The 17,502-nt window shown below is 38.2% G+C and overlaps 1 protein-coding gene across 1 annotated transcript in view; it reads right to left on the bottom strand.

The window, feature by feature from the left end:
• Positions 1–11,034: 11,034 nt before the first annotated feature.
• MTDH (metadherin) overlaps positions 11,035–17,502 on the bottom strand; it is a 53,134-nt gene continuing 46,666 nt past the window's right edge. Inside the window, exons 13-14 of the mRNA XM_026841498.1 lie at positions 15,516–15,672; positions 11,035–13,935 (exon numbers count right to left, since the gene is read on the bottom strand). Of these exons, the coding sequence (XP_026697299.1) occupies positions 13,865–13,935; positions 15,516–15,672 (228 nt within the window). The 3' untranslated portion in view covers positions 11,035–13,864. The remainder of the gene's footprint in view (positions 13,936–15,515; positions 15,673–17,502) is intronic.

The following is a 17,502-nucleotide window of genomic DNA, read 5'->3' as shown; positions in this document are numbered from 1 at the left end:
GGGGGGGGGGGGGGGGGGGGGCTATGGGGTTTAACATCCTAACAGACTGAAAAAGTATCTGTTACAAACTTCACCTCTTTCCCCTGCAAAACCAAAACCAAGAATATAATGGCTGGTTTAGTAATCTACTAGATTTAGAACACAAGCGAATGATTCATATGGTATGAGCAACAATTAAAACCACTGCTGAAGGTACCAATACGCTCATGAATCTTAGAGCCGTAGGGCTTCATCCAGACCTGAAGACAGCAGTGAACAGTGTTAATTTGACAGAGTATGGGCATTTCCCTCTTTGGGGAGTAAAATGCATCAGACAGATCTGACATCTTGCTCCAATTCCTCCAACAGCATCAGCTGAGCTTTGACCTTTCCCCTGTGCAAGTTTTAGCTCATGCTACCAGACCACTAAAGGACTTTCCACCCTATTCTGCCACGGCCTCTTCCTTGTCTTTTTGGGAGATCTGTAAGTCCCAACCTGTAAGGTGAGATCAGGGATAGTTTTCAGCCTTTCTTGACACTTTTTTCAAGGTCAACCACACTGTGGGATTTTCTGTATTAGTCCTGGCCATGCTGCTACTGTTGTTTTTCCTGCGTGCTCCCCCAGTATGATATGTATGAATCTCACCTTGACCAACAGGATGCCTCACCAGCTCATCAGGTAGCCCGGGAGTGTTTGTAACTGTGTCTACCTGTCAGGGCTTTTGGGTTATGGCATAAATGTTCACTACTGTTTCAGGGTCCCTTATCTGTAAGGGAACCTTCAACAGTCAAAGCAACTGCAACTCCTCCCCAGCCCCTTCACTGGGGGATCTCATTTGTGGGACTGGCAGAGTTGGACCATTTCTCCACATTCTTCTCCATCAGCAGACCCCGAAGTCCTCCTCCCTTGTGCAGGGCAGTATTTTGAAGTGGCATAAGCCCTGGACTCCCCTGAGCCCTGCTTTTTTGAGTCACCACCCATTAGGTGGCCATCAGCCCAGCTCCCCCATATTACCAATGGGTCTCGGTCCCTCCAGAACCACACTGGGAGCACACAGCAAGCCCTGGACCCCACACAGCAGCGCAGTACACTGATCTGGAGTTTCACGGCAGTATCAGAGGTTTGGGGTTGGTCTGCAACTGTCTCCTTTGGCCACTCCTTCCTTCTTATGCATGTTCCTCAGCTCTGTGTGGGTTACCTGCTCAGCTCACTGGGTAGTTTTTAATAAAAGCACACAGGGGTACCAGGGAAAACAGTACACAATGGCTTCCCCTGAAGCAACTACTTAGAACAAAACTGAGGGGTACTAATTAGCTATCCAGCCACCACACAAGAGTGTCTGTAGGTAGCAGGTTTTGCAGTAACTATCCACCAGAAACCCTGGCTGTGGCTCATAATGGATATTTTCTCCCTCAGGTTTAGACAGGAACTATCACAAGTCTCATCTGCTGTGTAGTGACATTGCCAAACCAGACAACATGGCAGATCTGAAAATTTCAGGTGTCTTATAGTTGTCTGGCTCTGGTGTTCATCATAGGGAGACACATACATGTTTGTTCCCTCTTACACATCCAAACACAGAAAGTATAGACCAAAGAAATGCACGTGGCATAAGTGAACCTTACCGTGGTGGTACACAAGAACTATTTTTTTATGGAAGTAGATTGGACTGATCTAGATATTGATTAAAAGAAGAATAAAGGCACAACAAGTTTACTAATTTTGAGCATTTGGATTACTCACTAGAATAATTTTTGATTAGTAACAATTTGCAAGTTCAGTGGAAATCTTAAACGTGTTAATGCAAGTTTGACTGAAGATAACTGTTAGTAAAAATGCTTACAAGATGAATACATGAAAGTAAAACATATAAAGTCAAACGGAGTCTGAAAAGTATATCTAAAGATGCAATATGATGTGTTAAAACCATGTTTATCCTTTGAAACTTTCTATCCCGCAGCGTTTCCATACCACTAACCAGTACCTTAGCAATAAATAAAGAACATTAATTCTCTCTCCTCTTGTCTTGGGAAGTGTGAATTTCTGTAATAATTTTAGTTCTCCCAGCTAAACAGAGATAGTGAACCTTGTGCCCCACCTTACGCCCAGAGGGGTGAAAGAGCTTTGTCTTTTCCACTCTGCTGGGTCAGTGTGCCTGAAGACACTGCGGAGTGGAGACACTACCACTAGTCTTAGCAGCTTGGTTTCAACCCTTATCAACAAAACTAGTAAGCACAGGTGTTTTGTATCCAACTCGAACTCATCAGCTCTTCCTCCACCAGGCTAATGAGCTCTTTAGACCCTTGTATCCTAGTAACTTCTACGCTACAACAGTTTTCTCCAAGTATTTTTGATAAAATAATTCTCTACTCATCAGATACTGCTTCTGGTTCTTTGAGTATGTTTACTGCTTCTCTCACTAGTGTAGTGATCTAAACAGTTTTGTAAAAACCTTTAAAAGTGCAGGCATCAGACATGACAGTATTTATTTAATTGATGAACACAGTATTGGGATTGTATCCCCCATTCTCCTTCACTATTTAACTTCAAACATCCTAGAATTTACACTTGACCTTTTACTACAGCGGGCCAGCAGAAGATCATGCTTGGAGTATTTTGGCCTTTTGGCCTGAATGCTTTGCTGGATGCAGTGTTAAACTGATTGGTACAGATGGGTACATTTTATATAGAACACGAAATGCAGCATATGAGGAGGAGATAGAGCTGTTGGATAAAGAAGTGGTTGTGTTGCCATCAGTGTCTTCCTGCTTGCCAGATTGCTTGAGCAAAGGAAATCTCAATTTTTAATGCTGTGTTGAATTTGTGGTCGGAGAGGTCACAGGTCTTTGATTGATAGGAGATGCAGACCTTCTAAGAAAAGCTAATATACATCAAATAGTATTTACTTCCTTTTAGTTCCATTAGTCAGATTAGTTAATGTTTAATTTATGGATTCATCTGAGTATGGCTCAACACTGGGAAAGCTGCCAGATTTTATTCCCTTTTTCATTATGCAATTAAATTTTTTTTCCCCTTTTGTTAAGCTCACTGCTGTTTGTGGTAGGGTTTTTTGTTGTTGTTTGGTTTTTTTTTTTTAATGTAAAAGAATGTAGGTATTTCCCCCAATTCTGCTCATCAAGCCCATTCTGTTCACATATTTGTTTGGATATTTTTTTACTTATATCTAGTAGAAGTCATGATAATTTTGCCTTTTATTAACAATCTCTGTGTAGTGATAAATCATTTTCTTCCATCCTAATGAGAACCAACACTGATTTTTAAGTACAGTCAAGAGGAATTAAAACACATCTTTCACAGCTGTAATTTATTACTGCCTGTAAGTTACACAGCAAACACTTCCCAGCTTCCTCTTTTTAGATCCTAGTCAGGTTTTAAGCAGTAACTCGCCACTTTACTTGGGAGCCTGTTTAGATTTTCTCCTGGTCTGTTTAGTACAATAAGAACCAAAAACCTGAGCTTTAATTATCACCAACTTTAAAGCAAGTGAATAGCATCACCATCATTACTTTGAGAATCTATGGAGTTATTCCTCTTTTCTTGCTTCCAAGTTGCTTCTCTCTTCCAAGTTTGCTGGACACTTGAGCCAGCTCCAGGGCATGCTATCCAGTTCTTCTCACTGGTGTTCATCACAAGCAGAGGTTTACCAATGGACCTTTACAGAGACTTCCAGTCTCATTCATGTTCTTTTCTTCTATGCTAAGAAAGGTGCTCAACTTTCTCTTAGTCTCACATCCTCTGCCAATTTACCCATCTAATGCTTAATATGGAGTCACTGGTGGGGTTTACTCACTTGCCAGCCAACCCTGAAGAACATGCAACAGTAGCTGGTGGATTTATGAACATGTCAGCTGGGTTTGCCCCCTTCAGCAGTCTGTCCTGAATCCCCTTGATGGTTAACTTGCTGAGCACACAATAGGAATTAAAACACAGCCAATATTTGCTTTTTTCTGCAGCCCATGCAGAGGCAAACTGCAAGTACTGTACATGCAGTGTAACACCTTTCATACACACTGTGTATATTACGGGTCCATGGTATGTTCCTCATGAAATACAGAGACACAGCACAAATGGATTTGTTATTTCATGAGCAAGGAAAACACTTCTTTCAGATGCTGGAAGTGCAGGAAGTTTAACTGGATGAAGTTTGTCCCAGTTCATAAATCTTTTATATGTATTGGGAAATGCAGCTAGGAAAATTAGATTAAAAGCTACATGAGATGGAGCCACCAGTACTGCTTATATGTGAGTGTGGGACTGAAGCCGCCTAGTACTGTGTATTTTATATTGCCTCTTCTAAATAGAAACAGATCAAGGCTATTAATGCTCTAATTGTAGAAAACAAAGATACTCTTGGTTTCTCTTCATCACAGGTTCCTCCAAATGTCCTGTTAGGATCCCTCATGTCAGAAGTAAGATTGATAGTATAAATAATAAGCCTAATCTTTAATCCTCCACTTCATAGCAAATAGCAGCACAAATACCAATATAATTCTACTGAAATAGCATTATTTGACAACTGATCCTCAAGTGCAGTGAAAACATCACTCCAAAAAGCATGTCTCGCACTCACACTGCTTTCTGCTGTGTGTCGCTATATAGGTTATCAGTACAAAGTATATTTGATTATAGCCTGAAGCAACTTTGGGAAATCCTGACGGAGCCAACATTGCATAGATCTCCCAACTCACGCTGGTACTCAGTGATGGACTTGTCTGCTGGTTTTGGCTGGGATAGAGTTCATTTTCTTCACAGTAACTAGTATGGCGCTTTGTTTTGTATTTGTGCTGAAAATAGTGTTGATAATACAGAGGCATTTTTGTTATCACTGGGCAGTGCTTACAAAGGCCTTTTCTGCTTCTCATATCACCCCACCAGTGAGGAGGCTGGGGGTGCACAAGAAGCTGGGAGGGGATACAACAGTAACACACAGTTCTAATGCAGCATCTCTGATGCAACTCATTTAGTGTCAAACATCTATGTACAAACCTTTGCAATACAAGCGGCTTATGAAGACCCCATCTCTACAGATCAGAACGATATACATTTGTCACTTTGGAGAGCAGCACCTCCTATTTTGTACTAGCTCAGCATTTCATTCAGTCGTGATTTATGCTGTCTTCCTCATAGAGCTCAGAAAACATGCACTGACTTGGGATTTCAAGTGCTAAATTCATCCTGAGGTTTATTATGAGGGTACATCAGTGCACTCCCAATTTGTGAATCGATGAACACTCGGAAAATGTTTAAATCAATTCTGAATATGAAAGTGCTCTGAAATTAAGCCAAACTTGTTGGGGCAAGTTGGTAGATATGTAACAGCACATGCCATTACTACACAACCTGCAGCCTCCTTCTTGCACACTTTTGTACGGAAGTACCTAACACTGTTTGCACATATTCTTAGCATCCAACTTTCTTTTCAGCTCTAACATAGAAAAACCTGATCACCAACATGACATTCTTTAAAACCAAACTTCCTTTGAAAATGCAAACCTGCACAGTTTCCCCTTTCCCTTTTGATGTGTAGTGTATATGAGCCCTTAAACCACTTAACTGCCAGATAGGGCACCTTAATATTTGCAAGCTAGTTGGCACCCCTTGCTGAGAGTTTCTACCATGCTGAGGGAGACATCCTTAAAGCCCTGGAAGAACACCCTGCTGATAGCTCACATCATTTGGAGCAGGGCTGAGCCACTGGTTTGCCATACATAAAGAACACAATTTGCAGCTATGAATTCTTCCTCCAGTTAACCTGTCAAAATACCTTCTTTGAGGTGGACTGCTCAAAAAAAAATTGGGAAGTCTAAGGAGTTTAAAACCTCAAACTGTATCATGTCCTCCATACAGTAGCAACATGAAGCAGAAGTAAAACACTTTCAAAGACGTGTGGTGCTCTCAAGAGATGTTAGCATTACATTAAGTCTTTACATAAGAAAATGTGTTTCAGCACTATATTCTCTGGCAGCACAGAGTTATGAATCCCAGTGGCATACTAGCACAAAGTCAAGATATTTTAGTGATGGAATTATTAATGCAAAGTGAAGCACTTGAAATCCTGCTTCCACATGTTCACCTTGTGTTGCATGACAGACATCCTGCCTGGAAGTGAGCAAGCAAAAAGTGTTTTTCTGTTTTCTGAGTGACACACACGGCTCCTGACCTCAGGTTTCCAATAGCGTAGGATTCGGACGATGCGACTACAGAAATCCAGAAAAAATGGCAATCCTTGGGTATGTAAAAGCTGCCCGTCTCAGCCACCAACATGCCAGACCCTGGAACCCTTCAATTATGTGTCTCTGTCAGAGTCCACAAAGTATTTTTTATATTCAACGCAGTAAAAGCTAAAGTGTTTTAATTATTACAAAACCAATCACTAAATCTGCTGTTCTGTATGCCTGCTAAGGACTTGCAGTAAAAGACACACTCTGAAAACACCATATAGAAGTTCCATGGTTAACATCAGGCTGCATGACTTGAACCACATTTCTGGAGTAAACGAATACAAAATAGCACAGTATTGATCTTCCAGCTCTGTTCTATCAAGTGCTGAACATCCTGAGTCCACTCCAGAAAAGCACTTAAATACATTTTACTACTACTACTGTTCAAAAGTATCCAATCCCTAGGTCAAATCTGAGTAACATTATTTCTGTTTATTAAAAACACAAGTTTCCTTTTTTTTTTTTTTTTTTTTTTTTCCTTCTCTTTTTTTAATTGAATTATCACATAAGTTCAGAGCAGACAGCTCTTTGAACTTCTGTCCCTAGAATCTACAGAAAGGAATTTCACTAAAAAGGAAGAAAATATTTCAAATCGCTATTATGATTAAAACATTTAAAACTTTTAAATATAAACAGCCAAGCGTGACTTGACAGAAAAATAAGTTATCTATGAGGGTGGAAAAACTCATGTTAAAAATCAACTGTGAAAGTCTCATACTTAAAAGTAACACACTGTTAACTCTACCTACAGTCCACAGATAAAACTTACAGCAGAAATACCGGAGAGCCAGCTGGAGCAAGAATACTACTTGAGTACCACTGCAGCCTTATTTAACAGCTACTCTTACACCTTCTGGAGGCAAGTCAAACAGGCAGGGCAGGTGCGGGTGTGGGTGAACTGGCACTGCTGCTGTTGGGTGTTGTCTGGCTGGTCTGCAAGAGCGCACAAGTCACTGTACAATCTCCGATTTAGTTCCTGAAGTGCCTACTCTGACTGTGATGGCAAGCACAGAAAGGGATTTATCTGAAAAAGTTTCAAGGACCTTGAGAGACTCCAGCTTTCCAGCCAAGCTAAAGGCCGGTGTAACTAAGACACAAAACTGGAACAAAATATTTCAAGAGTCAAATGAAAGATGATGCTGGCATGGCAGGGTTACTTGGAACAGGGCACTTGAAATAGGCACCTGAGGTAGCTGCCCTGTCCTAAACTGTTTCTGGCAAAACTCAGCTGGCCTAAGGCTACAGCCTATGTTTCACTGAATTTATAGGGTTTTTTTCCCCCACACCTCAGAAAAGTAAATAATGATGGATTCCATTCTTCTGTAATTCACAAGCATCCAAGCTGTGGGTGGTTATGAAAAAGACACTGTTTAACACTGCATTAAACAGTCCTTAAGGAGAACACATGGGCCTCCCTAACTCAACCAAACCTCTGGAGAAAACCACCTTGAAAAGCCCATGCAGGATTTGACTGACAGAAGATAGAGCTATTGAGATATGTTTTATGCATACCAGAGTAAAAAACCCCAAATGCATATGGAAAGTCAGGTAGCAGTTGGGTGGAATTCTATAGTAGTCTTAGTAGTCTGTGCTTTCTGTTCATAATTCTACTATATTCAAACAACAAAGAACCATAACCAGCCATCTTAACTACGGCTCTTTTTAATTTTTTTTTTTTTTTAGAGGAAATCTCTCTTCATTCAAATGTAAATAATTAAAAAATGTTTAATCCAAGATACCTTCTAGAGATTTCAGTCCCTCAGATAAAGCACAACATACAGCTTCACTGGTCTCATCACTGGGTTACCTGGCAAAACAGGTCTTCCAAGTCTTCTGGATGAGAGATCCACAAAGTTATCTTAAAAGCTTTTTTTTTTTCTTTTTTCTTCTCCCTGAGATTAGATAAAGATCTGAAAGGGAAGCTTTAAGGAAAAATTCTGGCTGCAAAAATATTTTTGCCAATTACATTTTGATGTTGGGATACTTCAAGCTTATAGTCAGGAAGAGATTAGTTACCAGTTATAGCTTGCCTGTCAGGTTTGAATAAGGAAGATGAGGAACTAGAAGCTGAATCAAGAATGACAAAAACAAGAGTTCCAGCATATACTAGATCCCCAAAATAGCTCAGCTCCCAAGGCATGGATTATTATGGATACATGGAGCATCACCTATTTCAAGCAGCCCTTCTTTTCCTAGGCAAGCACAAAGCAATAGCAGTTGACATCAGTACAACCACATTTGGGAGCCTTTCATTTGTATGTGTGCAGGTCAAATGACAAAAAATGTGAGAGGTCTCAGAGAAGGGAGAGAAAATTAAACAGCCTTTGGTAAGGCAGTTTTCAGTTTTCAAGGCAATGGAGAAAAGTTCAAGGAAATACCTAATCACAGTGTATACATTCAACATAGCTGTTTATTAGCAAACTAGCTAAAAATGGAAAATTGTTATAAATAAGAAAACTTTAAATCAGGATGATTTAACTCTTGCAGCCAATCTAGAACCCAGTGTTCATAATTTGTAATGACAGCTTCATGATTGTCTCTCTGTCAGAAAAATGCTACCTTCATTTTAGTAACTAGAGATTATAAACCAGAAGGGGTCATCAAATTGATTTCACATACAATTGTACTCTGCTCATGTAAGGACTTCATTTGTGTCAGATCTGAACTTCCAACGATGGCAACTTCTTGAGAAAACTCATTCTGTAGTAATTTGTGAGTCCAATTCACAGTACTACATCAGAGGAGCCCTCTCCCATCCTGAGTTTCACAGGCAGATGCAGCTCAAGGCACGACTTCGCTCATTAGCTTCATAGATAACGATGGTCAAGGAAATAGTATGGTCCTGAAAAACAAGCTGTGGCAGCCCTAGTCAGTACAGCCTCTGAAAACAAAGCTCTCAGTAACCAAGTATTTGGTTTATACTTCATTAGATATTTGAAATAAGGAATTACTTAAATCCAAGTCAGCCTATTGAACAGCTAAGTGGAAACACTGTGTGTGTAAAAGATTTGCTGTCCCTGAGAAAACAGGGAACCATCTTGAAGTAGTCAGTTTTATGAGTTCATTGTGGTGATCCGGTTCTGAGCAGTCCATGACTCACCCTCTGCCATGGACTGAATTAAAAATACTGAGCCAAGTTAAGAGGTCACTTGATGCTACAGTTAGGACAGAAAATATACTTGCTTTGAGCTGCAGATGTTCCTAAGCATGTTTTTTTAAAAGCATTGTATGAAACCCTGAAACCAATAGTTTCATGTTAACAGTTTTAAATGCAATTTTCCTTTCCAGAATACACCAAAATTAAAGACATCATAGTTTCAGTAAAGAAACTGATTTTCAGTGAACCAGAAACCTTCAGCTTGGTATAACTAACCAGATATTTAAAAGAACAGAAGTTCAATAGTTTCATAAGGGACACAATATGGAGACAATTTCAGCAGTTCAACCAAGTTTCAGTAGGAACAGTCTGTGAACCATTAATAGCAACATGCTATAGAGTACAGGAAACAGTAATTCCACCACCCCTGCCCTCCACTTGTCTGAAAAATACAAGTTCTCCCACTTTGCTCCTAACACAATCCCAACTAACAGCAGCTCTGTTTGTCCTGCAGGGAATAACATCTGTGGTGACACCACACTACTTTCAGATGAAGAACTATTCGTCACATAGCCCTTCCTGGTCCTTTCCCCAAACCAAATTGACTCAGCTGATGTTCTCAGTTCTTCAGTGAAGCAATTCATATATAATTTTAATAGCAAAATAATTTTAGCATAATCTTTTAAGCAGCAATTAATTTTTTTAGGTTTTTTCTTCCATTTCATTGTATCATAGAAAGGTTTGGGTTGGAAGGGACCTTTATAAAGATCATCTAGTTCCACCCCCCTGCCATGGGCAGGGACACCTTCCACTAGCCCAGGTTGCTCAAAGCCCCCCCCAACCTGGCCTTGAGCACTGCCAGGGAGGGGGCAGCCACAGCTTCTCTGGGCAACCTGTGCCAGTGTCTCATCACACTCACAGTGAAGAATTTCTTCCTTATATCTAATCTAAATCCACCCTCTTTCAGTTTTTACACCTCATCCTATCACTACACCCCCTGATAGAGTCCCTCCCCATCTTTCCTACAGTCCCCTTTAGGTACTGGATGGGGAAGGCCACTATAATGTTTCCCCAGAGCCTTCTCTTCTCCAGGCTGAACAACCACAACTCTCTGAGCCTGTCCTCACAGGGGAGATGCTCTGTCCCCTCTGATCATTTTTGTGGCCTCATCTGGACTCGTTCCAACAGGTCCATGTTCTCTTTATGTTGGGGGCCCCAGGGGTGGACACAGCTCTGCGGGTGGGGTCTCATGAGAGCAGAGCAGAGGGGGAGAATCATCTCCCTTGACCTGCTGGCCACACTTCTCTTGATGCAGACCAGGATACCAGTTAGCTATCTGGGCTGTGAGCGCACATTGCTGGCTCCTATTCATTTACAGCAGAACAATGAAGAAATCTTTTCAGTACTGGCCTGGAAACTGAAACTCTGTCCTTCACTGGTAGTCAGCAGTCGCTAGAATGAGATGCACAGGTACAAGTGGCTGCAAGAGACTTGTATTTTTTTAACAACGGAAATCTTGACTGGCAAACAACTTGGGTCATTTAAACGCAAAACAACTATGATTAATAATAGCTGAAAGTATGCTTAAACTATGTATTTTGATGTCTGTACTTTTCAAAAGCCTTATTCACAGGACAATCCCATGGCTAGGAACTAGTAATAAGGCAGCTTCTAATGAGATAAAATTAAGTTACAACACAACAGTACTAGAAGTATTTCTATAAAGTTTGAAATGTTTTTAATATGTACATTCTTTCTTAGTAAATATTAAAGTAGTGCTTTTTTCTTGCACTTTTTTCTTTAGACTTCTAAAAGGGCATCAGAAATACAGTTTTCACCCCCCTCCAAACCAATGCACAGTTGTTATCTTTGTAACAAGTACATATGAATTCTGTACACCTTTCCCTTCCCACAAAAGAAATAAAAATATGCCATGACTATTCAATTACAATCATCACAACAAGTTTAAATTACGCATACAAATAATTCCAGAGTATTTAGAAAAACCCAACATACTGGATTTATGAAAACATTCCATGCATTCAAAAAAAAAAAAAAAAAGAAAAAAAAAGATGATTAAGTTTTTTAAATGGTGTTTTCTCTTTCTATCCAAGTACCAAAGTCTGGATTCAGTGTATCATTAAGACTAACCACGGTCTGAGTCACAGAAACATGACAGTACATAGATAACCAAGTTTCTATTTATAGACAATATGCTATACAGTTACTACCTCTTTAATGAATGTCAAATAAAGCAAGTTTTGCTTTCTAAGATGTTGAAACTGCACATTAAGAAAACAGTAAGAGGTGCTGCTAAATAGGTAACAACATTTTGAAAGGAAGGCTATGTATTTGTATGATTCTGCTTAGTAGTAACAGTTGATTAGCATTAACTATGTTGTTAGCTAGTTTGTTTCTTTTTTCCAGAATAACAAGCTATTCAAGAGCTAGAGCTTACTAACCCAGAAATTATCACCAAATTTTATCTTCAAGAGGAAAAAAAAAAAAGAATTTATGCAGTGAAAACCCTTAGGGGCAGTCTCTCTCATTACCTAAAATCTTAATTTCTACAGAAGAGGCTTGTAGCACAACATACAGATTGGAAACAGAAATTTCGGACATACATTACAAACCTGAACTCAAAGGGTGTTGTTTTTAACCTTTACTATGATCAAGACAAGTAAAATGATAGCATTATTCACATGCAAAGGACTCTGCATGATTTTTATTACACCCTATATTTGTTTGACTTGAGATACTCCTTGAAAAGCTGTACTTCAGATCTAAATTTATTTTACATGAATCTTGACAGGTAATCAGTCTCAGGCATTACTCCTTCCCAGTAAATAAATCAATACTCTCAATATGCTCAATTTATTTTAACAAATCAATTTAGTGTCACATGTTCCTGATATACAGGGGTTAATACCTGTGCAAGTTAGTATCCATTTATTAGGAAAGCTCTCCATTAGCAAGGTGCACTCTCAATACAATTAACACCAGCTTGCTGCATTAACTATTCTTGCCTTGCAATACTGAATTGCAGTCAAGTACAGTAAAAGTACAGGATTGTTGATCAGTACCATGTGTTACAGCTGTTAACAATTCTGTTTGTGCCACAAAACCAGAAGTCAATAATTTAAAAAAAATTCTTGGCTCTTCTTTAACTGAATTTAGCAGGTGATGTTAATTACCATCCTTATCGAACAAATTTTTGTAAAGGCTATTTACAGTGTACATGGCTGAGCATGCACCTTACAGACACAAACACATCTGCCAGTTTGATACCATGTAATTACACAGTGCCTGAAAATGACAACACATCTTAAAACACCATTTTAATTAACAGTTTCAAGCAGGAAATGGTCTTTATTTTACAACTGCTATACTTGCATGAATTTTTATTTTTTTATATAAAAACACTAACTCCTGTCCAGAAGTCTAGACACATTCTACACACTACAGGTTAAGGCAGTAAAAAAATGTGTTCCTGATAACTGGTCTTGACAATGTCAATTAAAGCTGTCTGAAGCCACTCCAGTTCTCCAACAGATCTCTGAAATCCCAAATAATTTGTGAGTGAAAAAAAATTTCACTTTACTTTCTTCAGAGTTTTAGCAATAGAGAACAGAACAGAATTGGGTATGTTAGAACAGAATCAGGTACGGTAAGTTAAAAAGGGTTAAGGGAAGGGGACATTTGATTTCAATTCATTCCATGAGTTTAAAAGTTGAAAGAATACAGTTTTAGATGGGAGTCTGAATCAACCAAGAACTACAGGAAATGAAGGAGAAAACCAATTTTATGCACACTACTGCATTCTTAAAAATATACTGTTATCTTCAATAATTCAAGTAAGGTAATAGACATTATCAAAAATAACTTCATGAACCATACTCAAGTTTCAAATCACATTCTCAAACTTTTAACCCAAAGCAGTTTTATTGTGTTAACTTCATATAATAAACCATGAAGGTCTGACTGTACAAATGGTTAATGATTTGCACTTGTGATTCCTGTAATAGCTAGCAGACTTGCTAACCAACTTACTGTAAAGATATGGCAGATAATGTATTTAATCAAAGCACTTTGATTTAGGCATGAAACAAATTCAAATGGTTGACATTCTGTGCTTCTAATGCATCCCTCATAAGAGAGGCAAGAAACACCCACTATTGTACAGACAACTATTTTTACAGAAAACCCTTTCTTGAAATTAATCTTTTATCCGCAGCTGTAGATGAGAGCATAATCTGTTGTAAACAGGGCACTGTGTTGTAAAACCAGTTTTTTTTAAATTAAGATCTCTCTCCAAAAATTGGAAAAACAGACTCTTCAGAATGTCTTTCAAATGTAGCATGTTGTTTGCTATATCATAAAGTTACTTTCCTTTGATTCCTTTTTAAAGATGTTTGTGTTCACAGCAGTTCTGTTTTTAAAAATTGTTTGAAATTTATATAAAATTCTGTACATGTTCACAAATTATTGCATAAACAGCATAATCTTCATGACAATATTCAGCAACATATGTCCATCTCAGGAAGTTCACGTTTCCCTTCTTGCTTTTTTCTTCTTTTTGACTTGTTTGGGGGATTCCCAGCTTTCTTCAGACTTTGCTAAAAACAAAACATAACTACAGTGTTAGGACTGAGAAAGTTTACACAGAATTGACTTTTAAAATCCTGGACAGTAGACACCATATTATTACAATGTAATTCAACTAGCCATCAACTAGCATGATTTTTGATTTTCTCCCAAACAGTCTAATTTGAAGTGCATCTAAACCAACATTTGCTAACTTCAACCTACTTTTTTACACCACAAAGTGATACACAATGAAGGTCATTCATTTTGTAATGTGATATTTACCATAGAGTCATTATTTTTTGGCTAACTGGAATTAATGTACATGTACACAACTGACATTAAATGTTCACTTTTATCAGATTACACTGTTTTTAACCCCTAAATATAAGTGACATGTGAGAGGTATTTTTAAAAACAATGAACTACATAAACATGTGGTTACATGGAATCCATCATCAAATAAAGCAGCACTATGTTATTTTATTAAAACAGATTGCCTTAGAACATGCTGGCTGCCAAAAGTGGTAAATTAAGTCAATTATTTTATATGCAGAACATGAGGTATGAATCAGTCACAAAAGCCTTCATATTTTAGAACCAGAACAAAAAGATGTAAGTTGACATACTGGCTCAAAAGATTTCATTGTTTAATATGTTCAAAACCAAAAAGCCAATTAGTGGAGTTAAACACGACATATTATGAAATCATCTAGTTTCTTCCACAGTTATTAAAAACTGGTTTAGTATTTCAACACTTAGCCAGAAACTTCTTACAAAATGTCAGTATTTATTAATCTCATTAAAAAGTCTAAATGAAACACCTTTTTTTTTTTTTTTTTTAAAAAAAAGTAATGCCTTTCACATCCTGACTTCCCTTCTAATTTTTTTGTCTTACTGTGTGAGTACTTCAGCGTAAGCACTTTTGATGAGTACAACAGAGGATACATTTGACATCTCTGGGCACAGCATATTTTTAAAAAGCAATATACCTGCAGTAGTTCAGCCTGATGTATGTGCTGTGAGGCCACGACAAAAAGAAGTGCATTACCCAATACCTTTCTACTCCCATATCAGCAACTGTTTTCCTCCTTGATTACTACATTTCATAGAAGCACATGGAAACAGATGTTAATGAGCTAAGTTGAGAAGTCAAAAAATCCCCAGTAGGTTGAAAATTGAATTGCTTGCATTTTTTTCCAAATTTCTGGTAGCTAAACATCCTGTCAACTGCTATATTAGTACCCATCTGTTCCACTGAAGACTTGCAAGCTGGCCTTTGAAACAGTGTTGGCAAAACTACTTAGTCACAGCATGGAGCTCCAGTCCTGGTGGTGAAGGGTACATCCAAATGTCTGTTAAGGACTGGACAAGGCCAACAGACATTTTCAGTCATTCAAGCACATGAAGTCAGTTTTTCCTCACAGTGAAAGCACATTTGTGAAAGTACTTCAATGAAAGCTAAAATATGGCAAGATATATAAATGAAATACATAAAACCTGATATGGCACTCTACAGCCAAACCCCAGGGCAAAGCATTCTGACTATCTATGTTCTATAGGAAAAAATACACCCCGAATTTACAAATTAATTGGACTGAGGGGTACTTACTCTGTGGAGGAGGCACACTGTTTTGCTTAATATTGGGACTAGAAACATCTGTCTCTTGCAGCATCTGTGGCACTTGGGAAGCGACCTTGTCAGAATCGCTCTCTGATACAATTACAGATGGCTCAGTAGAAAGAGCAAGTGAAGGAGCCTCCTCAGGCTATTTGAAAAACAGAAAAAAGTTTCCAAAAGTTTATTAAGTTATACAATAGTAAACCATTCTTATACAGTGTTATTTTGGCAATATACGTAGCAGCTGCTGGAAAGATGGCACTGAAAAATGAAGCCAATATTAAAAGCCTTCAAGATTTTGAATTAAGGCTGTAATACTATGACTGCCATCTAGTGCCAAAAGTTTTGGTTGCATACAAGCAAAGATAAACCACAGGAATGAATTATTCTTAAAATATATGACATGCAAAAAAGGGAATAAATCTAAAAATCACTAAGATCCTAAAAAGATTCTAGAATACATATTCAGAAGAGATGCACGATGGTGATATGTATGCATTTGGTTGTAAGGCAAACAGGCAAGCTGTATAGGTCCAAATATGCAACTCAAAACCAAAATAAAACAAACTTTTCCAGTATTTAGAAAGCATCTGCAGTCATTCCCATCAACTGCTCAGAACACTCTGTATGCTTATACTAGAATAACATGTATTTGTGAGGGCAGTCAGAAAGTATTTCAGTGGAAACTAGTGTAGGAATAACTGCAAATTAAATGATACTCCCAGTATTTTCCAATTTTCCAATTCATTTTGAAGGTTCCAACTAGAGAGACAAGATATAACTGTAGCTTACTGTGTAGCACCTATTGGAATTAAAAGTATGGTAAAACAGAAGTCAAAATGCACAAAACAATTTTGACATTCCAACAGGAAAGTCAGAACATAAAAACCATATCATCCCACTGACAGAAGGCTTCAAATAAGAGTGTATCAGAAAACAGTCTCAGTCAAGCAATAAACCCCAAACTTTACGATGTTATTAAGAAATCATGGCTCTAGTTGTACAACAGCCAGGACCTAGAACTATCACAACAAAGCAGTGAAGTCTACATGAAGCCCTTGACATGGATGTACACAGATCCTACATGATAGTTACCAGTTTGTACTGTTTCCATCTCTGTAATATAAGCATCTCAAAAATTTAGAACTTACAAAAGAGCAAAAAGATACACTTTTAAACTTTTCAATCATATCATACTGAGCAAGTAGTTAAATAGCTTTAATTAAAAAAAGCCACATACATTTAGAGGGTAGTAGTTCTCTAACCTTTTATGAACAGGAGTTTTCTATGCCCTTACGTATCAACTGAAGCAAGTTTTTAAATAATTAATAATTGCAATATTTTTCTTAATTGACTGAAAATATGGTGATCTTGAATTTTTAAATATCAACCACGCTGATAAAATGGACTCTCATCCTACAGGATTTTCAGGCTTAGCCAGTTCTAATGTCTCATGGTTAGCAACCATCAGCTACATAAACATGTAAACTCTGAAAAATGGATGTGGCCTCTAAAACAGAAGGACTTAAAGCTTCTAGTTGTGCAAGGGGACTGATTCAGGTCACTGATGTCATAGTTTTGTTAGGACAGAGTCACTCTCCACCTGCAGGTAAAGCAACTCAGTTAAGATTTAAATGGGATACAGCCATCTCAGGCTGACTAACGAGCATGTTGCAACTTCAGTGTTACAGCATGCGGTATTACTGCAAACAGAATGGTACAGATACATACAGCATTACCTGGACATTTTTCCAAATACCATACTTCTGTCTGAGTTTTGGATGAGGGGAAGAGGATAGTGATAGCAAACATTAAGAACTGGGTACTACTCTTCACTATGACATTCTGCGTTAACAGATAGTTCCACCAAAAGGAAACCTGAAACAATTAATAAAGCCCATTTGATAATATAGTTATATGCATAATTCTACATTTATTAATGAAGTAGTGACTTGTGGAACTGTTACAAATGGAAGAT

This window comes from Athene cunicularia, assembly GCF_003259725.1.
Source record: "Athene cunicularia isolate RWA chromosome 2 unlocalized genomic scaffold, athCun1 chr2_part1, whole genome shotgun sequence".
Lineage (NCBI taxonomy): Eukaryota > Metazoa > Chordata > Aves > Strigiformes > Strigidae > Athene > Athene cunicularia.
The sequence above is the reverse complement of the archived record's forward strand: the minus strand, read 5'-3'. Positions and strand labels throughout refer to the sequence as shown.